The sequence below is a fragment of the Sebastes umbrosus genome, chromosome 22 (assembly GCF_015220745.1).
Source record: "Sebastes umbrosus isolate fSebUmb1 chromosome 22, fSebUmb1.pri, whole genome shotgun sequence".
NCBI lineage: Eukaryota > Metazoa > Chordata > Actinopteri > Perciformes > Sebastidae > Sebastes > Sebastes umbrosus.
The window spans coordinates 13,566,728-13,592,053 of NC_051290.1; the positions used below are offsets into that span (position 1 = coordinate 13,566,728).

The following is a 25,326-nucleotide window of genomic DNA, read 5'->3' on the forward strand; positions in this document are numbered from 1 at the left end:
TATACACTAATGAAAACATAGTTATGGATATTATATTCCATTTCTGCTAATAGATCCCCCTCAATCCTACACACTGGTCCTTTAAATCAGAAGATTACGACTATGTCCAGCCATTCAAAGCCAACTTGACAGTTTTCAATACTCTGTGCTGCAGACACATTTCGGTGCCAGCCCTACTTCCATGCAAACTATTTTAGTAACATTTCGCAGCGTCTTCCATCACCTGACTCGTTTGATGGTCGGATGACAGATGCCCCTAGACCCACATATTGGCTGGATGGTATTGCTGACTGCTGCATTTCTGGGAGATCTCTCATCCTGTTTTTGAGCGGCTCACTTGTTTCAGATCCTGCCCTCAACATCCTCATTTACTGTATCTCCGTTTCTTTTACATTTCTCCTTATCTCTCTCGCTAAATTATTGGAGTTTTTTTTTGTAAATCTGCCATTAAAGAATGCACAAACCACAGCGATTTCCACTAAGTAGGTTTTTTGTTGTAATCGGTTGTGTAACACGATAACCTTCTTGTGCAACACGTTTACCACAAATAACCACTTTTTTACGGGACAACACTCCCACAGCTGAATCACTGTATTAATCTTGATTTCCCTTAAGGGAAACTGATATATTGCTGAAAAATTATATATATATATATATATACATATATATATATATAATAATAATATATATATATATATATATATATATATATATATATATATATAATAATATATATATATATTTATATAATATATATATATATATATATATATATATATAATATAATAAAAAAATATCAGAGACGATGAGGGATGATTGGAGCAGTTTTCAGACAGAATATAATAAGAGTAGGGTGCAAAGAGAGAGAAAATAATCAGACTTATAGGAGCTTTTTAAGCCTTTTTTTATATATTTTTTTGTCTGTGTTTAAATGTAACATAAGGAAGACACATTTGTTTTTTCAGTTTTCCTTTGATTAAAAATGTGGGGAAGTTCCATCTAAAATTACTTCATTTACATACATTTTTTAATATTAGTTGATGTGTTTTTGAAGCAGATTATTTTTTAGAATACACCAAGTAGCTCATGTTTTGAGTGAATTTAGTTTCTTCATTGGGCGTATGGCTAGTTTGATGCACTGACTCATTAAATGTCTTGAATGCCAGAGCAGTGTGCACGTATCTACAAGATACTGAGCTCTTCTGTGATATACTGTACCTGCATAAGAAATAATAGGTGTACAATCTATTTCCCAATATGCTGTAATTGTTGTGTCTCACATCTTTATCTCTCTCCTTCTCCTGCTGCTTTTACATTTTTGGGATATTGTACATATTAGTATAAATTACAGTAAACAATGCCTCATAAATTCGCCAAAATAAAACACCAATGTTTGGCACAGACCTTTGACGGCTCACAGACTGAAGCTGTGCTCCATACTTGATACTAATACTAAGCAGGTTTTGAGTATGTTGTGTGTTCACACTGGAAAAATGGCAGCGGTATCCCACAGTGCAATGCACAACGGAAATAGAGGAGCTTCTCGCAGCTGTAAAACATTAAGAGAAATTGTTTGCTGAAATTGAGACGGATGAGGATAAACTCGGAATGAAAAACAAATCGGAAATCTTTGGTAAAACATTTTGTCTTTTTACCATAAAAGTAGTGTAAAACAACAGAGATGGAAGGTCGATGGTAGCTTATATGTCACAACAAAAAAATAGGAAAAAGGAAAATAACAAGAAAACATTTCTTTGTACATTATACGGCTGTGTTGAGTATTCATTATATGCTTGAAAATGTACTTTAGTCTTGAAGGAAAATATCAAACAAGGGTTTTCTTTTACTAACATTTGTGAATAAAAAATTTACTTTTAAGATTATAACATTTACAATGAAAATAATCTTGTGGTCTTTATATTGAAAATACATTGTTACATCTTTAAAGGCCAAGACACACCAACCGGCAGCAAAGAACTAGCGGCGACGAAGGTCGACTGTTGCGTCGCCTCACGTCGCCTTTGTGTTGGCCAAAAAGTTGCACTTGACCACACCGCAAAAACTACAACTGCCAACTAGCACAGACTATCTGCGCCTGCATTAAATGAAATAACTCTCCACACCAGCAGGTGGCGGTAGTCTGTATTCGTCATTCAAAAAGGGAAACCGGGAGACCGAGGACAGCGTATATACAAGCCGTTGTTATGATACGTACATGAAACAAAGCAGCGTTTGCCGACCATTTTCACACCACTCTCACTCGCCACTTAGCTTCATTCCAGGTGGCCATGTCGTTCTGAAAATATCCGTGTGTTGGAATGACCAGATGAGATGAAGATGAAAAATGAGAAGAGCCTTCTGTGTTTTTCCTCTTGACTTTACTCGTTGGCTTGCTTTCCTCATGTCCATTTTTTCTTCTAGTACACTGATTCGTTTAAGCTGAACAGACAATCAGAGTGATTTCTCTCACTGATGAGCTCCGCCGCCGATTCAACATGCAGAATCGGCCAAAATATTTCTGACACGGGCAGACTAGACCCAACGGTGCGGGACACACCGCAAAAACTAAGCCGACAGACGCTCACCGACGGCCCCAAACTGTCTGGCGGCCGACCTTCGGCTTGGTGTGTCAGGACCTTAACAGACACAAAAAAGTAGAGTATAGATCTCCGCCAAGTGTATCTGCAACGGCCGCTGCTGTAATGTTTGATTGAATGAATACAACGCACAATCGGCGAACCCCCTGTCCAGACTGCAAGTGTATCAGACGTGTTTTCTCCCTCACACTTCTCACACAATAGATACGCTCTCATTTTAATCAATGCAGATGTCTGCAGTCGGCAGTGTGTGTAGTACTGTTAGCTGTTAGCGGCAACGATGCACTCAGCAGTATGTGTACTGGTAGTTCCGTTAGCTGTTAGGTGATAGCCAAACACACAGTCCAAAACAATAAAAGTGAGAAAACTGTTTTCCCCCACTATGTCTCATTTGCGGCCCCTACTAGCAGTGGGTGGTGAGTGAGGAGTCAGCAGTCAATCAATGGCAGTATCAAACAGGCAGTAAAAGGTGTTTTTAGAAAGTGTGAGCCATTGCAACCACAGGAGGTGCTTGCGCATGCAGCCATAGATGAGCACCCAAAATATGATATAGTTTGGTGCAGCAGTATACGAGATTAGCCGTGGACAGACACACGCGACCGATCTCATTATCTCCTGGCGGAGATAATAGTAAAATGCACTTAAACATACATAAAATCTGATCAAACTTTTGCAATGTAATCACAGTAAAACTGAAAAACACAAGTGAGGAATGCTTCTGCTTCATTTCTACAAAAAAAATACAATTGACCTCAGTATTTGACCCTCTTGTCCTCCAGCTGTTGGAGCAGGCGCTGGTGATAGAGGAGCAGTTGCGACGGGCCGCCTACCTGAACATGACCCAGGACCCCAGCCACCCGGCCATGGCGCTCAACGCACGCTTTACGGAGGTGGAGTGCCTCGCGGAGTCACACCAGCACCTCAGCAAGGAGTCGCTGGCGGGCAACAAGCCAGCCAACGCTGTCCTGCACAAAGGTCAGGGTTGAAGCCGATAGTTACGGTTGTAAATCTCTCTCTCTCTTTTATCTGTCTGTACAGTTAATAAAAAAAACACATTTAAGCTGAGACAGGCAGGCAGATTTAGACAAGATGGGAGAGATTGGCAAACAACAAAAGAGAGATACACATCAACACATCTCACAGCGCTGTTGTGCAATCAGTCTTCCTTCCTGCCGAGACCGTATCACTCTGCCTGAAGCTAACTTTAGTAAAGCCAAGCAGATAAGCTTACACACTGTTAAGTGATCGCTCCAAACATTTTCTCACTGGCTGCCCGGCAAGTCTGTCCATGTTTATATTATTCTGTCGAAAGGATAACATGCTCGGTGCACTACCGTTCTTGTATTTCTGCACGTAAGTGCTGAACTTAATGAATAAACATATTTCTCATATTGCAAAACGACTCTGCTAGCCTCTAATCAGTGATTAATTCCATGATGACAGAGTGACGAGATCATGAAGGATTGGAAACAGAAATCTCTTGTAAAAATAGAATGAGTAATGTGCTTTGTTTGGAAACAAAAAGCTCCAAATCTCTGTAAAGATGAGACTTTTAAACAGACTATTTATAGCGTTCAGACCCTGAAAACGATTATATAACTAATAATATCTTTTAAAGAACAAGGAAGACATTTTTTAGAAACATTTTTGTGCAGGAGTAGTCGAGTTGAAGTGACCCCGGACATTAAATTACATAATATTACCTGTATTTACTTTTCCAAATAACATTTTTTTCTGCATTAATCAATAAAGTATCCACATAAGGTATCAAATGATTAATAAGAGGTGCAAAAGAAGCAGGAAGTAGAAGCTAAAATGTGAAAATTATGGATCAGGAGTGAAGTTGTTGATGTTTGTTGTTGTCTTTTTAGTTCTATGTATTTACTGTGAAGCGCTCCATAAGTGTGTGTGTGTGTGTGGGTGCATATTCTCTTATATGTATTTTATAATTGTATATGTATTCCCTATCTCATATTTTATCGAACACTTTGCTATTGTTGCTGCTATATTTATAATGTTTATAAAGATGATTATATTTTACTTCATTATTGTTATTCCATTGATTGATTGATTGATTGTCTATAATACGGGATGAGAGAGTAACAAACAGGAACAAAGAATCTCACTGCCATGTCAATGTGTATGTGATCAATAAACTAAACCTGAACTGGAACTGCAGTGTTGAACCAGCTGGAGGAGCTGCTGAGCGACATGAAGGCCGACGTGACCCGGCTACCGGCCACGCTGTCCAGAGTCCCACCCATCGCCGCCCGCCTGCAAATGTCCGAGAGGAGCATCCTCAGCCGACTGGCCAGCAAGGGCACCGAGACGCACACACCCCCGGTCAGTAGCCTGCTTTTAAACACACACACACACACACACACACACACACACACAAAAACAGCCACATTCACAAGTTAAAACCTGCTCGAGCTGCTCAGTGGAAAAATAATAAATGGAGGACGGCCAATGATAACACAGAGCCCATTATCTTGTCACCCACCTGTGGAATTTCACTCCTGAACTGCATAGTCAGCACATTTTTTTGTCAGCTTATGTAACTTAAAAGTGGTTTGTCTTATTTATCTTGTTGTTAAATCTTCTATTTTTTTATAAATCACATCCTATATGCGCAAACCTTCTGTTCCTCTGTGCAGCCCATACCTCCAGGACCCTACGCAACCCCTCACAACTACGGAGCCCCCTTCACCCCCGCCCCTCCGAGCGCCCTACTCATGGGAGGGGCCAACTACAGTCAGATGCCGCCCGGATCCTTCATATCAGGTCAGTGTTTGAAGCTCCACTGATATCCTTTACTACTGTTGATAATGGCTTGGTCAAGAGTTGGATCATTATAAACTGAAGTTGTGCTCAACCTCAGAGAAGTTACACATATATGTTAGACTGAATTACAGGTAAATATGTTTGAAATGATGCCCTAGAAATCTGGATTTTTTAAGTGTATGTCAAGATGCGGCATTTCAATCGATGTTCGGGAAAATGTTTTATCTTAGTTGAAGCTGATAAAGTGCCAGTGCAGGTGCTCTGTGTGTGAATCTGTGGGTGTGACAGACAGAGAGAGAGAGAGAGAGGTGGATGTGTTCCAATCAGTAATACAAAAAACATCAAAAGGTATTAAGGCATCTATAATTATAGTATTCAAAGTAATTTATACAAGAATACCAGTTTGTTGGATCTGTTGTGACAGTTGGCAAGCTGGCAGTTTACGTTAAGATTTATGCTTCCTTGCGGAGGCGTGTGCATTCAGTCTTCTACTTGGTGATAAAAGATAATCATGGGAAGATATGGACAGGAAATGGTTTTGCTTGCTCAAGCAGGAAATACAAATACATCAAAGTGAACATGTTTAAAGGGGCACTCACCCAATTTTACACATAAAGTTCTGTTTGCTCGTCATGAGGAGTACTACTCAGCCTGTGAAAACTGTTGTGTAATCTCTTCTTTGGCTCTGGAGGGGAAAATAACCCTGATGATGTCATCTGCTTGGGATTGGAGGCTAAAATCGCATACTATGCACTACATACCCAACATGTGTACTATCGTTCAACATACTTGTGTGTGAATAAACAGTAGCATGTATCTTTTTGGACGCACTGAGCAGTAATTTACGGCGTCACTTCCTGAGAGCCTCCTTGCCTGTTGGAGACGTGTAACCATGGTAACCTGTGCCAACCTCATGTGACCAAAACGATGGTTTGTGAGAATCAAAGTCTGAACTAATTTTTTTAAATATATTAGGCTTAGCAAAATGAAATCTTTCACTTACAGATAAATTGAAACGTTATTGACGTTACAGGGCTGTCAGTCAACGTCTGTTATGAACGTCGTTGTCATTACCGCATTGCATTGCGGGATATTAATGCCGCCGTAATGTCCAGCGTTGCATACTGTAATATTTCACAGAAAATAGTATGCAATTCGCGTACTATTGGTTTTATACTAAGGTTTATAGCATGTAATTTCAGATGTAACCTGCATTTTTTTTGGCCTGTGCTGTTTTGATTTTTACTTTTATTTTTTAATGCATCTCTTGCAAGTTTCCCAACTTTGTGGAGGTGAAATACTAAATCCCTGTAGTGCTCCTTTAAGTTCACTTTGTGATAGAGAGTAGGAGGTCTGCACACAGAATGACTAATATTTTGTGTCTATCATTGAAAGTAGACAGTTACTGAGCGATGCCTCAACTTCATCCATGTTTTGTTTTTACCATCAATAATCCAGCAGCATCTGAAATCTGTATGAGAAAACACAAGCAGCCCAAGCTCGCCAACGACAGTTCTTGTGGTCTCTGTAGCCTCAGCGTGCGGCACATCAGCTCCAGCAGAGCTCCAGAGCCTCCACGACACCCCGACAGAGCAGCACAAATCCGGCTTCAGAGATCTGGACTTGATTACTTGGCAACTTGCACTGATGATGGGCAGAAACCAGTCCAAAATGTTGATTCTATTTAAAGATATCATCTGAGGAATTCCATCTTTATATGGTTATGTTGTAGTGGAAAAAACATTCAGTTCAGGAGAATCAAAAATGACTGACTCTGGGAATTAAGTATTTCAGGAAAAATTTCCATGCACGATAGTTCTGTGTTTGAGAACAGTGTTATTTAACTCTTAAATTTCAATGTAATCCTTAAATATGTGGAGCGAAGAGCTACCTGATGGCTTCTAAAGCAGCGCTGTTTTAAGCACTTTTGAGTCGACACTTTATCTCCCCGGGCAGCTTAAAGTTGTGAAACCTGCAAAACTCCAGAAAGAAAGGAGTCCACATTGGAAAAACACATCTGTAGCAGCGTTTCTGATGTGGCTGTCAGAAAGACACCTGAAATAGACATTACCAAAATCAAACAGGAACGTGCTGCGCTGCTATATTAAGGCATTTTCATCTCTTAACATGTCCAACCTCAAAACCTCAATACTCAGCAGTAACGACACGTTGTGCAACAATAAAGCAAAGTCTGGACTGGTGCTATCAGACCTGTCTGTGGAGCATTTTTCTTTTTCATGCATGTTTATTTTCTCTTGTGTTGTGGCTCTCGTTACTTATTGATTTAAAAGATGATTTAAATCATAAAAAGAATCTGTTTTCTTGTCCAACTCTCCTGGCCTGCAGTCTGTCAGAGCGTGCTGGCAGTTTGTGAATTTATTTTCTCACAATTAGTTCTGTAACAGCATATGCTCGCCAGACGCACTCTCCGCTCTGCATGTGCGTTCGTGTTCGGAGATGTTTAGATAGCGGCGATGTGGCAGAGATAACTGGTAGAACCTGATATTCCCCAATAGCTTTGCCCTAAAAAACCACAACACCCAGCTCTCTCCGTGCTGCGCCTGCCTCTCACTCAGTGTATCTTGATTTATGTAATTGTAGACTGAGACATCTGTCAAAGGCATTGCATTTTAGAGAGCCAGGGCCTATCTCTGAAAATGTCATTATGCTCTGTGTCTGTCCGTGCCAAGAAAACATTCGGACTTTGTACCAAGGTATTTTGAGAGGGACAGAAACCGCAGAAGGAGTTTGGTTGTGTAAACGCCGTGTTGTGACTTGTGAACCGGCGGAGGGCTGGGCCGCGGCGCTGGCTGTTCAGAAATAGTCGCGCGCGAGCTGTGGTGCTTCGTGGGTTTTTTCGCTCGCGGGGGCCCCGCGGCGAGCAGCTGAGCCGAGCACAGGCCGAGCTGAGCCCAGCGCAGTCTGAACATCCTGAACCCTGGCAGGGCAACAGGCATGCAGCAAATGAGGCCACATTTATGGCCTTGATTGGGGTCGCGCTGGTTCCTGACCTTTTTAGACTCAGCCAGAGAGGGAAAAAGTGAAGCCAGAGAAATGGACAGAGTTAAAACAACAAAACGTCTCTGATTGTGCGACCTCCTAGCTTCCCTCCGTTAATAGCCCTCTCCTGAGAGAAGCTTCTCACTTGAGTACACAAGACGTATCCAGAAATATGCATGTCTGCCGTGGCACTTCATAACTAGCTGCACTCTGTGAACTACAAAAATGAAATGATACACCAATGAAGGATTGTTTTGTGCTGTCTCACACATGGCAACATCTCAGCATTTGTACAATATCTTGAATTGCATTTTTCAGCCGTCAGTACTGCCGTGAGGAAGCTGCTCATCTGCACAAAAAAGGAGTCCCACATTCTAGACTTCATCTTTTAGGGGGCGTAGAAATAGGGAGATTGGCCTTCAAGTGGAGCTCACTGGTTCAAGCCCTCATGTCTGCAAGCACCCGCCCTGCTGAAGTGTCCTTGAGCAGGACGCTGAACCCCCCCCGCCAGCTCCAGTAGCTCTCCCCTGACCTCTGACCTCTCCACAGAGGAGGGAGGAAAACTAAATTCCCTACGGGGACCAGTAAAGTGTGACATTATCCTGCTCCCCTCTCCGAGTCTCCACTACAGTCTGCCGCTTGTCTGCCCCCACAGAAGCCGCCGCCGCTGCTGGGGCCACCGGGGGAGCTGCATGGGGAGCCGCCGGAGGGCCAAACGCTGCTTGCCAGAAGACCAAGGAGCATGATGTGGTGCAGCGGCAGCGGGTGGTGGACCTCTGGAAGGACGGCAAGTCCGAGGGGGCCATCGGGCAGGAGCTGAGGATGCCCAAGTCCACGGTGCACAGCATCATCGTCAAGTACCGGCTCAGCAACACGGTGGAGAACCTGCCGCGCAACGGGCGACCAAAGAAACCCTGAGGGGGAGGACGAGACTCTGAAAGAACATTTGGATAAAACATCCAGGAATGTAACAAAAATGGAGATTGAAAAAGGGACAGTGAAAGCTGAAAAGGAGAGAACCTGAATGAGTCCAAAAAGGGACCCAAAGACAGAGCACTTTGACACAGCTGGAATGTGAGGAATATAAAGGGAGAAGCAAAGCTACTGGATCGAATAAAGGACGGGAGGCAAAAAAGGAGAGGACATGAAAAGTGAAAAGATGTGGCGGCACTTGAAAGAAAACAAGCAATCAAGTGCAGAGAGAGAGAGGGCCAAACTAAGAAGGGAGAGGTGAAAAGCTGGCTCTGACATCAAGCACTAATGATGCGTACGGGGGAGTCAGAAAAACAGAGAGATGACCCGTCTGGAACAAACAAATCCTCAAGTAAAGAGAAAAGGCGCTACTGAAAAAAACTTTGAGGGGAAAGATGTCTGGACTGAAGGACGGAAAAAACAGACGGTATGTTAATGCAATCACAGCTTTCAGGAATTCAGATATGAAGGCCGAAATGGAGAAAAATGCAACAAAGGATTTTTTTTTTCTAAAACTCCTCAGACAGATTTTTTTCGAGACTTCTTTTTCTGTTTCTCCCTCTGCGCCGAAAAAAGATTTCCCCCCGGATCAATTCTTCATCCGCCGGCTGACTGAACAAGCCTGTCCCCTCGCTCTGACCCTGTACTCCCTCATTCCTCCACAGTCCTCCACTCCTCCGTCTCTCTTTCTCAGTCTCACACTTACAGTATATATATATACATATATATATAAATATATATACGAGCTATACACTGTGGACCTCACACACAACCTAAAAACCTGCAAAGAACTTAATTTATCTGCTTAGAGCAGGCAGATGAAATCCAAGCTTGAAATAGAAAGGGATGAACTCAGATAATCTTGCAATAAAAGGAAAGAAAAAGAAGGGAAAAAAAAGTTTCTAAGTATAAAACACTTCTTCCCATGGACTCTTTTGCCCTAGCATTCCTGAGTCCAACCAAGCATAGAAGCAAGAACCATAGATATATAAAAAAAAAAAAAACTTTGCCTTTGTCCAACAGTCAGTAGCAACATTGCTCTGACTCAAAATGAGATATGTACTGTATTACGAAGCATATTTACTATTGCACCTTTTTCATGGGGGGTCACTTAAAGGGGAATATCACTCCACTGAACTCACACTTCCTGTTTTTAATCCAGCAGAAATCTGTATTTACGAGCAGCTCTTCCCCAAAAGCTAAAGACTGTAATCTGTCATCGAAAGAGAAAAGGGGGAGACGCACTTTGAAGCTCCGAGGAGACGTTTTTTTCGTTCCTCGAGCTTCTTTATTGTGACAGCGTGATGGATTCAGCGCTGGAAAATGTCCCCAGATCCCCGAGAAAATAAAACACTCTGGACTGTGTCATCGTTTTTCCAGCTCAGTGTGTGTGCAGCAGAGCTGTACATCAGTGTGACATCCCCAGACTAAAGAGCAGGGCCTCGTTTCTGGAAGGAAGAGAGGTGAACGATCACTTTCACAGTTTTTCTACGACGTATGAGTACTTTTAAAGCTAAATTGAGTGGTATTTCCCTTTAAGCTGGAAGAACGTGAAGACCAGAGGAGTGTGGCAGTGGTGCGGCCTGCAATGAGGACTATACTGTATGTGTGAAGGTTGGTGAATGCTGTATGTGTGTGAACGTGTTTGCGTGCATTGTAGCACTGACATTTTGTTTTTTTAATCAAAACTAGGTATCGTTTAACATGTTCCATATTGGTGCCAATATACCTGAGCTGCTTCTTTTTTTGGATACCTTACTTGTGTTAACCGCAGACCTTATTTCAGGCATCTAACTAAAAACCCACTGACCTCCAGACGAAGGAAGCGGAAGTGCTAAAATGCTCATTTCTAGGTTTTAGGCTACAGGAATGGTAGCACTCTATTAACAATGGATCTAATTACCGTGTGTTATGTGAAACCCACCGAGAATTATCACCCAACTCTGCAGCTTTACAGAACGTTTTATCATCTTTCAGCTCATTGTTTTGGTTTTACGGTGCGCAGCTTTTCTATTTTGGTTCAGTCTCACCGCTCTCATTAACCAGCTGCAGGCAGCTGTTTTCAGTGAAAAAGCTCTGATAAACCCACTGTACACTACCTACAACGGTGGATTAGGACCACTGTAGGTAAAAAATAATAGGAGGAAAAAAAAAACATGAATTTGTGATTTTTTTTCTCATAAATCTGACGCTTTAATATTGTGAAATTTCTCGTGAATTTATGACAATAATCTCTGAAATTGTGAGTTTTCTTTATGTACAGTATTTTTTTCTTCACCTACAATGGCTCTAATATGCCGTCGTACTACCTGCCCATCACCAAACAAAGATAGCAACTAGCTGGTGAACATAGTGGAACACTTAGCAGCAAAGATAATTCCTTCAGGAGGTGGTGGAGACCAAAACAGAGCTAAAAATGGGAGAATACCGCACTTACACTCAGTAGATGGACAGAAACACAAATCCAAATGAATGATAATGTTGCTCCGTATCTGCAAATAGGCAGCACACGTAAGCCATATCGTCTTCATAAGATGATGATTATGTCAATGTTGCGCTGCCCTTAAGTGCTTAAAAAAAAATGTGTTCATACAGGTTCAAATCAGGAAATATGTGATCAAAGAAAAAGTAACCAAGACTAAGAATCTAACCAACTTTTAAAACTCACATTTCACATCATGAGGTGAAATAACCAGCCTTAAAAGAAAACACAAAACATTTGCATGAACACAGAGGAGCATAGACATGCAGGCATATCATTTCTTTTTACAGGGAAATTCTTGATTCTTGATTTTACCTCCAAACTCTTGCAACACATGGATTATGAAACTCTTTTCAAGTCTCAGTTGGACAGACTCTTAATTCTAAAATCAAACTTGTGCTTTTTATTTCCTCAACAGTCGACAGTTCAGAGGCGGAAGGTTGTTCCTGATGAAAGCTTTTGGCACCGATACACTCACGCAAAGCTTTTCAGCCGGGTTTCCTGCCAAGATGGCAGCGTTCACTTCTGTCAGATAGTAGCAGGAAGACCTTCAGGGAGAGACGTGCTGGCCAGGAATGTTTTTTATTGACTTACTGGACTTGAGATGCTCTATCCTGTGAAGTCCCAGACTTTTAGGTGTAGTGGATGAATAATGGTTTTTAAGTTTGAGGAATTCTTAAAGTCAATGTCCAGGTGTGGGCTTTTACTGTAACTACAAATATCACTGCCAACATAAGTTGTCTATCAATGGCTGCTGCTACTGTGAAGCTGCAGGCAGGCTGCAGAGCGTGAGCGATCTGTATGAAGAAAGAGATAGAGGATGGAGTGAATTTGGCGTCGCAGAGGGAATCTGTTATCCGTTTAATAGTGTCTCATTGAATTCCTCCTCCTGTTTTATCTTCACAGTTTACTTACCTTATAGGCCTTTTTTGTCGAGCCCAAGTCATACGGGATTTTTGAGTAGGTACTCTGTCAGAAATGCCACTACACAGTGCAGACAAACAAACTGTTTAAAGAGGACCCATTATGCTCATTTTCAGGTGAACACTTGTATTTTGTGTTTTTACTAGAATATGTTTACATGCTTTAATGTTAAAAAAACACTTTACTTTTCTCATATGGGCTGTGCAGCAGCACCTCTTTTCACCCTCTGTCTGAAACGCTCTGTTTGAGCTCCAAAAAAGTCCAGTCTGCTCTGATTGGTCAGCTGGCCCACTCTGTTGTGATTGGTCAACCGAACCAAACTCTTTGGACTCTGCTCTAGCTCCGTTCTTAACTAGCTTTGTTTGAGGGCGTGTCAAACTAGCTGCTAGGCAGGTATTATGGAAATGTGTTACTTGGTGACATCACTAGGTTACGGAAGAAAAGGCGGGACTTCAAGGGAGGCGTTTCAGGCAGTTCAGGAGCAGTGTTTCTGTCGGGAAGAGTAACTCCCTTTGGTGTGGACTCTGGGCTTTGTTACTTTGCAGACCTTTTACATGCACAAAAATCTATATAACACACTAAAGGAAAGGAAAAAGCACAAAAGCATAATAGGTCCTCTTAAAAAAAAGAAATCTGTCAATAATAAAAAGTGATCCGCTCTGAAAAAAAGCTGAAAAAGATTTGAATCAATGGCGGACTACGCCATTAACAATGAAAACTACTAAATAGAGAGGTAACTACTGAATGTGAAAACATTGAATGGCTATTACTGAAAATAACATATCATCAAATGCATTTTGCAATTTTCAGGATTATTACTATAAAAGGATTTAAAAAATCTGACAAATATATTGTTTTATTATGTCATTTTTTTTCTATCATGTTTTTGGGTTGTCTGTCCGTTTGAGTCCGTGCGTACGTCCGTCCCATTCTCGTGAACGCAATATCTCAGGAACGCCTGGAGGGAACTTCTTCAAATTTGGCAGAAACGTCCACTCGGACTCAAGGATGAACTGATTAGAGGTCAAAGGTCACTGTGATCACATAAAAGCTGTTTTTTCGGCCATAACTCAAGAATTTAAATGCTAATCATGACAGACTAAAACTGCAACTTGACTGGTTGGCGGAAGAATGCTACCGTGAGGCGGCAATTCTAGTTTTTTAAATAAATGTATGACCTAAACATTTTTGGTTCCTTTAAATTAGTTTTTTGAAAAAATTAGGACCTAAACATGTACCGAGCGGGAAATTCTTCAGTTGAAAAATATACTGTTGTACTATTATCAGCGCTCTCTGGTGGCCAAAGTCTGTCATCACATCTTTCTGTACTGCACTTTCTTGCTGTTTTACTGGCGACGCATCGGACAGGCTCTATTTTTTCGTCCTCTCCCCTTCCAGAGCACTCTGCTGTTTTTTTCCATCTCATCACCTCCCTCTTCCACGTCTCAACTGTCTTCTGCTCCCGCATCTGCACCCGTAATTCCTCTTGCTCTTTCACCCAGTCTTTACCTCCATTTGTTTTGCTTCTTATCAGATTGTGTCTGCCCACCACACACACACACACACATCTACTGACTCTGTCTCTCTTCTTTCTCTTTCTCCCCTCTGTTGGCCTCCACTGGCAAAGTGCCACAAGTTTTCCCATAAGTGGTGCCCCTCTCTGCTTCTAGAAACACACACATAGTTATCCCCTCCCACCCCCCCAAAAAAAAGTCCTCAGCTCAATACACTCCTTATCGGATCTTTGATCTGCACGGGGGTGTTATGACAGTTTATCTTTCCCCGTGGCGCGAGTGAGAGAAGTGCGCTGTTAGTCTATTCCTGGCTTTGTTTTGAAAGGAGCGTTAAACTCGCCGTTCCACTCCCCGAGCACATTCATGATAGCGCACAGATCCCTGAGCTGGCCAGCTGTGAAGCCATGTAGAAAGAAGTTAATTTCCATCCATGTGTGCGTTCGAGTGTCTGTGACCTCATGTGCCTGTCTGTGTCTGTGTGTGAATGTGTGTGTGTGTGTGTTTGCTCATTGCCGGCCTCACTCTCTCCAGGTTAACAGTTATGCATTCTGGGGTTTTATCATTATTGTAAAACATGATACTGTATATGTAATATGATATATTGACGTACTGTATTATGCAAGTTTGCTCATTAAAAAGAGTATCGAAGTATTATTAAGCAAGCCTGGACGCAGTTTGTTTGCTTATTCAGTAACTCGTTACGATAACTCGGTTGCATTATCATAAATAAACAAGACTTGAGATGATTGGCAGGTTCCCGCTCAGCGCCAGAGATATTTTTAGAAACCATATTTCCCATAAACTTTGCTTTTTGTTGCGAAAGAGGATATTCATTTCTACTTCCCCATGTCAGCTCCACTGCAAAATATTTTGATTTCCTGAAGAGAATAGTACAAGAAAATCAATTGTCATGGAAAATTTTTAAATATCCACACACAAATAAACACCCCGATTTTTTAAAAAAGGAGTTGATTTTCTCCTAGATTCTTTCCAATAGAGAGAAAATATGCACCAAGAAGAAATAGTTGTTGGCGCTACAAATTATAGTTTCATCATCTTTTAAAAAAAAAAAAATTTCAGTCACTTCCTTTCACCAATTTTCTTAATATTCAAAGTAAACACAGATAAATACACTTTTAACCTCTCTGTAATGGTCTGATTTACTGTAATTACACTATTGCCTGGTAATTAGAAATGCTGAATGTACTGCAACACGTTTAAACCTTTAACGTGAAAGGTTTACTTTCTATCTATCTGCTCGGATTACTTGGAAACGTGCACCTAAGCAACGTATCTTCGTACAACAGTTTGTATGATATCTTACAAAAAGTTATTATTCCTCATTTTTCGTTTGTTTTCCTACGAATGTCCAGCAACACGTGACAATCTCCGCTCGTTACATGCATACCCATCTTTTCAAAATAAACTTAAAAGATCGTGGAAGTGACGTAACTTAAGTACGGAAGTTACGTCACTCACACAGGATACAAAAAAACGGTCTCTTGGTTTAGGAAAAGATCGTGGTTTGGGTTCAAATAACTCTGGAAGTTGTGTACCTTAAGTACGGAAGTTACGTGACAAATAAATCAACGTTGGCTTCTGGTTTCACGCGGGGTACAAACAGCTGTCTCCTGGGAAAAAGCCTGGTGTTTGTCGCTCTTTATATGTCCTGGTATATATACAAATTACAATGGGTTACTTTTCGTAGGTATAGCTATGAATGGGGTATGAGAACAGCCTGACCTAAGAAACATCTATAAGTAGTAGGTTAGTAGTAGTAGTACATCCACAAACGTCCAGATGTCAAACATAGTAGACATTCACAATTATGCAAAAGGGTTCCTTGGCATATTGAAACTGTTGTACATCCATAGATATCCAAAAGAGGTCATGAATAACTAAAAGATGTTTCATATCAGCCTTGAAACGATATCTAAATTTGTGTATTTGTGCATTCCTGTGTGAGTAAGAACAGTGTTTCATAGAGGATTTTCTGTTTCCAGTGTGAGAGAGACAACACGGAGAACAAAGACGCGTTACAAGTTGAACCGACTGAACTGAACTAGCATCTCTCTCTCTCTCTCTCTCTCTCTATCTCTCTCTCCCCCTGCAGTGCTGAACGGGCCTCCCATGTCTGTAAAGAAGGAGCGGGAAGCAGAGCTGCTAGTCAACCGGCGGGAGCAGCGCAGCGGAGAGGTCATCTGTATCGACGACTAGACTACACGCACACACACACACACACACACACACTGAAACCCATCTCCTGCAAAGATATCGCCTCCAATTTATCTCCGAGAAACTTTTGGCTGTTACCACACACCAGTATTAAAACAAATTGACTGACTTTGGGTGCACTTATTGACCCGCTTCTAAAACTTTTGGTACTGAAAAACTACAATCACATAAACACACAAACACACTCACGCACATGTGCACTTACTGTCCACGGACACACACACACACACACACACACACACACACACACACACATACTAACAAACAGTACATACAGTCCATATTGTCTCATAACTCCTTGTGACCTTTTCTTGTCTGCCTCAAACCATTATACTCCTCATAACCGGGCCTCTTCACACAGGCCTCCTCCTCCTCCTCCTCCTCCTCTTCCTCCTCCTCCTCCTCTTGGGGTGCTTCTAACCCCATCTACACACATGTACACACACTTACACACACAACCTCAATCCTAGAAACCTTTAGATCTCTCAATAGACCATGTAACCTTCCTCCTCCTCCTCCTCCTCCTCCTCCTCCTCCCCTCGACAGGAAGCTGCATGTGAAACTAAAATCATTTCTCCATCCCCTGAAGCATGCTCTAATCACAATAATGCTGTCTCGTGGAAAGGAAGAGAAAAAAAAGGCGTCAAGCTGTGCCTACAGTCGTTTTAATACTGTTTCTAATTCTCCCAGAAGAGGCTGAACCTCTGATTTCTCAGCTCCAAGCACAGCTCCAGCTTTCTTTTTTTTCAATGGTACAGATAAAAACATGCGCAGAAAGATAATTATATTCAGGACTCCACATTAAGTATTTGCCGCCATCCCACCTCGCTTCCCCGGTTCTAAGTTTATGTAAAGAGCTTTGAGGTATTTTGGGGGTTATGATGCTATTTTTCAGAAACCTCCTATGAATGTTTATAACCTTTTCATAAGCAAGTCAGTGTTATTAAAACCCGTCGATCACCTTGAACACTCCCCCCCTTCCCTTCCCTTCTCTCAATCAGCATTTTTTTCTATTTCTTTCTACAAAATCCTGTGATATACTTTGCATATTTAAACAGCTCATTCGTGCTCTCTTGTGTTTTTACTCTCGCGATAATGAGTATTTGTCGTCGTCGACGTTGCCGTCGTTCTCGCTGTTGCTATTCGAGAAAGAGCTTCTACCAAAAGAGACATTTTTTTTTAGAAACTATGGAAAACGATACAGTGCGTGCGACACACACACCTATTTGCCATGTTTGTCCTATAATTAACAAGAAAACGCAAAACGAAGAAGTTGAGCTAACTTCAGAGGTAGATATATTACAAGAAAACGTGTTTTTCTTGCTTACGTTTTAGATTTGGGGCTTGCAAATGACATATACATATATAGAAAATAGGCCATATGTAACCCTAAATGCTTCTATGAGCAGAAAGATAATGTATACTATCTAACCCCAGTAAAAATACACGGTTATTATCTGGAAAATCGAAGGCTGGAAATCCATTTTATATACCGCTTCATTAAAAAAACGCCTTAATAAACATAGCTGAGCAAATGTAAAATCATCGAACTGAATTAAGAACCTGATGTCAACCTGTAAATCCTAGTCTGCTTTAAGTTAAAACTAATAAAAGATAGCTACTGTAGGAGTTAATTTATCTCATAAATCCTGGACACTTTACACTGATCGTCCCAGGAAATAGTCAGAGTCCATTTTACAAATTATGTTTCATACAAAGGTTTTTGCAACCCCTGAACTTAAATGTTAAAAGCACTTAGTTTTTTTTTTTTTTCCACTTTTACTTTGTCCTCTCTCCAGATTTTTGTGTTAATTTCTGGGTATCTCGTGTCACTGTGTATGTAGTGGTGCCGATCAAATGATGAGTGGCAGTGAAACATGTCAATGATGACGCATCTTCTTTTTTTTCTTTCTTTATTTTTTTGTTTGTAATAAAACTGAATGAAATGATAAAAAGCACTGTGAGTTTTGTTTTTTTAGTTGGTGTTTGTATTTCACACACATTGTCATATTTTCTTTAATCCAGTAGTAGTATGGCTCTAGGGATGGTAATGTCAGTTGATCCATCATTTTAGTCCAGACTGAATCTCAGCAACTATCGGCTCCACATTGGCAGGTATGAAGTATGGTAAACTGCTCAACATTAACATGTTTGTATTGTTATAACGGAGTATTAGGGCCACATTGAGGAAAAAAAAATCGGAGATTTTGGGAATAAAGTCATAACTTTACAAGAAAAAAAGTCGTAATATTACGAGAATAAAGTCATAACTTTATGAGAAAAAAGTCGTAATATTACGGGAATAATGTCATAACTTTACGAGAAAAAAAGTCGTAATATTCCGAGAATAAAGTCAGAACTTTATGAGAAAAAAAGTCGTAATATTAGGAAAACATACCAGCCACCAACAAGCGGTACGCTGCTCTATTTCCCCTAGAAAATAACACGTAAACTTCTGACTTTATTCTCATAATATTACGACTTTTTTTCTCGTAAAGTTATGACTTTATTCTCGTGGTATTACGACTTTTTTTCTCGTAATATTACAACTTTATTCACGTAATATGACGACTTTTTTTTTCAAGAAATTACGATTTTATTCTCGCAATATTCCGAATTTTTTTCTCGTTAAATTACGATTTTATTCGCGTACTATAACGATTTTTTTTCTCGTAAAATTACGACTTTATTCTCATAAAATTACGACTTTATTCTTGTAATATTATGAAATTTTTTCTCATAAAATTACAACTTTATTCTCGTAATATTACAACTTTTTTTCCCGTAAATTTATAACTTTATTCTCGTAATTTTACGACTTTTTTTCTCTTCAATTTATGACTTTATTCTCGTAATATTACGACTTTTTTTTCTCTTAAATTTATGGCTTTATTCTCGAAATCTCCGATTATGTTTTTTTCGTCAATGGTTATGTTCAATAAACTAATTAATTAGCAATATTGCATCTTGGCATGGCATCATATCTTTAAACGTTTGCTATCCATCCAAGCTGCCATTTCAGACCAAGTAAGACTGTACAGGACTGACTGCAAAACCCCACAGTTTAGTGACTTCAACACGGTTGCATTTATGAATTTAACTTTTCATGTGTAAGAGTATGGTTGTGTTATTCTTTTTTTTCAATAGTTACATAGTTTTACTTTTAAAATGTCTTAAAAATACCATCGTTGTCATCTCTAATTTGTGCAAATATACCAAATGATATTTGATGGTCTCTTAACGCCCTTACTTTTCACGACTGCTTAATGGACACTTAACTAATGTAAATGCAGATTGAAAAGGTATTAGACAGCATTTAAGGCTCCACTTTGGTCCAGAAATGTATAAATTGAAATGTTCTCTGTCCCATTTTCTGCGTATATTTCAACTAATGTGACAAGTTTTTAACTTAACATCTAACTTATTCAGATCCCGAGTGTAAATAAATGCCTGTAAATTGAGATGGGCTGAAAAATAAAACATTTGCAAAGCTCAAAAAACAGTTTGAAGCCTGGCTCTGCAGAAAAAAAGTACTCCTATTTATCTCTGATTAGCTGATAAACGAAGGTAAATAAAACTTGACCTCTAACTGAGCAAACAGTCGTCTTCAGAGACCAATAATTTGGATGCTGCTTGGAAGCAGGAAGATGTTGATGTGGGCGGCTGTGAGACACACACAACAAGAAACCTTGAGGAGCAGATGGTTAGTGATTCATGATGACTAAAGGTGAAGAGTCACCCTGCTCTGTTACTCAGAACACTGATAGTGTTATCTCAGCATTATGAGTCCTAGTGGAAGAGATTAGGTCAACTCCCATTAAGCGCACACACTGACTCTATTATATATTAACTGTCTCCTCTGAATACTCCTCTGTACTGTACAATCATTTTACATTAAGGTTTTAGGCATGTTGCTTTTATGTGGAGGAACTTCAAGGCTTTTTTTCTCACTTCAGGTCACTGCAGAATGTACCTAAATGTCAAAATGTATTGTAATGTAAATACATTTATAGCTACTGCTAATTTCCGGTGCCTGTGCCTAGAAGATAAGATAAGATATTCCTTAATTAGTCCCACAGCGGGGAAATTTGCAGGGCCAAATATAAAACATGTTCACAGAAAACAAAGTTAAACTATGTGGTACATTTTGTTGACCATTTAGGACCAGCTGTACGACTTGCCAGCATACTCATACAGTATATACACATACAGACACACACATATACATACATATACAGTACATACCCGCCCCTATATATGACTACATGATTGATTGCTTTTGATAAAACTAATTTTAAAATGTTGACAGTTTTGGTCTGTTTTGAGTTCAGTAGGCAGCGCGTTCCAAATGTTAGCTCCCTTTATAGAAAAAGGACGTCTAGCCAAAGGAGGTATTCCTGTGCGATACTTTACAGATCCCTGCAGTAGTATTCCTAGTGGACAGTCCAAAGGCCTGTAACGGTCGCACCATGTCCCAGAGATCCTGAGGAGCCCGGCCATGTAAACACTGACGAATAAGATTGGCGTTCGCAAATGCATGTTCAGGATTTCCAGGATGTGATCTTATTGTCCAATATTTGTATAAAGCCATCAATTGGTACTTTTTGCAATATAAGGAGTGTAACATTAACTAGGGCTGGGCAATATGACGATATATATCATCAAAACGATATAAAAATGTCTATGTTATATATGTTTCTATATAGTTTCTATCGTGATATAGGCTAGGCCTATATTTATTTCTTTTGTTGTTCATTTTGCACTCAAGTTCTTAAAATGAGGAGTATACAAAAGGAGTATACAAAAATAGACTTTACCATGTGGTTATTTCATTTATTCATTTGATAACCAGAAAACATGTTACTGTATATCGTGATATATATTGTTATCGAGATATGAAATGACCTATATTGGGATAGAAGATTTCTGCCATATCGCTCAACCCTGACATTAACATTATTTATATATTATTGCAACAAATGGACATTAACCTGCAGACTTAAGAGAATACAATCATGACATTACTTTACAGGAGGGCTGGGTCATATTATTGAATTCCTATATCTCAATAAATCGAGTATAATGATAAATATAACGATCATTAGTTCATGTTCTGATATGAAGCAACATTAGCATTCATTGGGATTGATGTTTGTGTCCATTTGATGACTATAAGTGCAATATTCTCACCTTTTTAGCTCTGTTTTGGTCTCCACCAACTCCTGAGGGAATTATCTGGCTCTTTAGCTGCTAAGTGCTCCATTATGTTCATTATGTAATTGCTAATGTTGTTGGTCTGTCATCTGGTGCTGGGCAGGTAGTGTACAGTAGGATTATCACAGCTGGAAACGATGCCGATGATGTATATAAGAAGCAGACATAGTCACCGTGACGTCACCCATTGGTTTGTGGATTACGGTTTTGAAGCCTCGAGTTCGGCATTTTGGCCGTTGCCATCTTGGTGTTTTGCAACCAGACGTGAGACATCAGAGGGTGCAGCTAAGTACAATCGAATGCAGAATAAGATATACTAAATGAACATCATGCTGTATTGAAGACGACTTGAAACTAGTGATTGAGACCATAAACTCATGTTTACAATGTTTACTGAGGTAATAAATCAAGTGAAAAGTAGGTCATTTTCTCATAGACTTCTATACAATCAGACTTCTTTTTGCAACCAGAGGAGTCGCCCCCTGCTGGCTATTAGAAAGAATACAAGTCTAAGGCACTTCAAAAACAGTAACGTTGTAGGCCGTAAAACTAAGACAGTTTAACAGCTTAAAGAGGCTAAACTGCTCCGTAGAGCCGAGGGGAACTGCAGAGTGATAATTATCCGTGGGTTCGTCATTACAAGCGGAGCAACTTTCACATTACATATTATTATTTGACCATTTGTAGATACAAAATATTGCTTATCTTCAAATCAGCTATAAATGTATTGTATATCTCATCCAATTTATTCCATTTTATGACATTTTGACTAGAGTTGTTACGATTCTAATACCAGTATCGGAAATGCGTCCGATACTGCCCAAAATTTTGTATCAGGTATCGGCGAGTACACCAGTCTATGCACTGATCCAATGCCATTGTTAGAAAGTGTTTCATGTCCGCCTTTATCCTGATGAGCTCCTCTCAGAGCTAAAAAAAAAATCTACTTGTTTAACCAGAACAAAACAGTAGCCTTCACTGTGCTGTCACCCTGGATGTTTCATGGCTGCCACTGGCAACTACTGTTTCAGAGCAGTGAAGAAGAACTGATTGCAGGTAGTTTGATTGCAGGTACTACTACTACTACTACTACTACTAATAACTATATTTATATTTTTCTTTTGACAACTCACTACTTTACATTTTCTATTCACCCATTTTTGGAAGTACACAAGCTGTTTTTTAGGCTTTTTCCTGATACTAATTTGAAGGAACTTTTCCAAAAGAACAACAAAAAAAGTTTATTCAACAGTTATGATGAGTGAGTTGAGAAGAAATGAAAAAAACAAAAAAACGAACGTCAAGGCATTGCATACATCATCATTTTACACAGAACTTCTTCACAAGACTTCACAAGAATTTCCGAGGTGGTAATAAACTTTGACATTTCGAAAAATAGGAATCGGGGCAGGGAAGTGTGTAAGACTGTGTGTGTGTGTGTGTGTGTTGGGAGGGACAGGGCATGTTTTTCCTCAAAGACCTTCAGCTATGTGGTTCAGGTTCAGATTCAGGAAGTGAAAATTTAGATGGCCGCTGCTGTGTGTGTGTGTGTGCGCAAAGGACGCTCAGGGGATTCAGTGTGTGTGTGTGTGTGTGTGTGCGGTCTGATCGGTGCTGACAGGGAAATATGAGGTGCTCGGGGGTGTGTGGTGGGTTGACGAGCGAGACACAAAAGGGAAGAGGAAAACGATGAGGAAATCAAACAGGATACAACGTCTACACTTCAAAATCTAACATTTTTCCATTTGAAAACATAAATGTTTGGCTCCAATTAAAAACACTACGTTCGCTGCAGTAAAGTGCTGAGGAGAAACCAATGCGGTCCGTCCACAAAAACTACTTATAAACAAGAGTGGGAGTGCTGAAACCCACTGCTAGAAATACACACTGTTTGTATTGTAGCAGGGAATATTACAGAAAGCAGCAGCATATGAGAGAATGGAAGGAGTTTCATTTCTAAAAGAGATAAAGTGACAGTCTTACAACGTGACTGAGAAACCTTTGAGAACAAAAATCAGACGTTTAATGTGATTTGGATTTTAAACTGTCAATCTTCCTAAATCACAAACCAGATCTTTCTAGTTCAAGGTTATCAAGGTGTTTTTATAACCCAGATAAATAGTGCAGGTTGGATCTTCTCCATGTTATTTCAGAGCTGTGCGTTGGTCAGGTCCAATTTTTCACTTCTGACTTTGAGAAACTAATTCAATTTGAGTCAATTAAGGGCAAAAAATATACAAAATATATTTTTATTTCTCCAATACCTTTGGTTTATGGCCAAATATCTGCAAAAACAATAGAGTGCTGCAGGGATGACACATTTTTTGTTGGCCAACCGGGAAGTTAGTATCCCACGACAAAAAGCCAATTGGATTTTTCCATTGGATCTTGGATTATTGCAGAAAGTAAGTTCTGTGGCAAACAAACGTTTATGATACTTACACGTTTTGATCACTTTCACTTTTATGATTTTCGATTTTCATCAAATAAAACTTCAAAATTCACAAGTGGGATATTTACTGACGTATTTCATGTCGTAGAACAAAACGTTAAAATCATAAGCTTGTGTTAACCACAGACCGTATTTCAGGCATATAACCAAAAACCCATTCAAAAAGCCCATTGACTTCCAGACGAGGGAACCGGAAGTGCTAAAATGCTAACTCATTTCCAGGTTTTAGGACGCATTCCTGCAGCACTCTATAACATTCCCATCTACCTCAGCTGTACTTTGTGTTTAGTGCTAATTATAAAACGTTTAACAATTTAACACGCTTAACTAAGGTAAACATTATACCTGCGAAACATCAGCATGTTAACATTGTCAAATCCCAGACAATGTTCTTTTTTTAATAAAACTTTTACTTCCACTATAGCTTTGGATGGTATGAAGGCCTTTCCGATAGTATTTTACTCTTATTAGGAAATGAACAATTATCTGATGATTTACAAGACGGCATGGAAGTGACGGTTATTACGCCATCAAACGGATAACAAAGGCAGAAAAGAGAGACATGGCTATATTTAAACCTGTATGCTTTGCTTACTAAAACTTGCAATTACTGTCCAAAAGTCAAGCCAATAATACTGTACATACAAATACCTTACAATCAAATTTCACCTTGGAAAAGACAGCGGATTAGACTGTTATCGGGCTATTAAATAGGCGTTATCGTTCGCTATAAGCCCCATAGATGTGGGTCAATAGGGGCCTACTACACCTACGAGTAGGTTTTATCATCTATTCACATGGTACATCACCAAAAGAGGGTATAAAAGAACATGACAGAGACCTCAAGTGACCGTAGTAATTATTACAGGAGCAGAAGCGGAAGTCAGGCGCTGTAATGTAGACAGCGTGAAACTCCATATGGGGTGGCGGGCGATGTATAGTACACAAAACACAGGCTTTCACCCTGGAGACCGGGGTTCGCATCCCGTGTGAAACCAACAATATGTAGTTGTCTTTGTGCTCACAAGCGTTAAGTTTCACTTTCACTTTTGAAAGTTATTTTAAGCCAAAACACAATCTTTTTTCCCTAAACTTAACTGTTTTTGTTGCCTAATCTAAACCTTTTGTTTGTTCAAAACATAAGGTTTCAGT

The 25,326-nt window shown here is 39.9% G+C and overlaps 1 protein-coding gene across 4 annotated transcripts in view; it reads left to right on the plus strand.

Moving 5' to 3' along the window:
• chd3 (chromodomain helicase DNA binding protein 3) overlaps nt 1–18,463 on the plus strand; it is a 52,284-nt gene extending 33,821 nt beyond the window's left edge. For 3 of the 4 annotated variants that reach the window (XM_037759636.1, XM_037759637.1, XM_037759638.1), the window contains exons 37-41: nt 3,377–3,572; nt 4,777–4,940; nt 5,255–5,381; nt 9,037–9,780; nt 16,387–18,463. In XM_037759636.1, coding sequence (XP_037615564.1) covers nt 3,377–3,572; nt 4,777–4,940; nt 5,255–5,381; nt 9,037–9,299 — 750 coding nt within the window. In that variant the 3' untranslated portion in view covers nt 9,300–9,780; nt 16,387–18,463. The remainder of the gene's footprint in view (nt 1–3,376; nt 3,573–4,776; nt 4,941–5,254; nt 5,382–9,036; nt 9,781–16,386) is intronic. The other variant, XM_037759639.1, reaches the window with a different exon arrangement.
• The last annotated feature ends 6,863 nt before the right edge of the window (nt 18,464–25,326 follow it).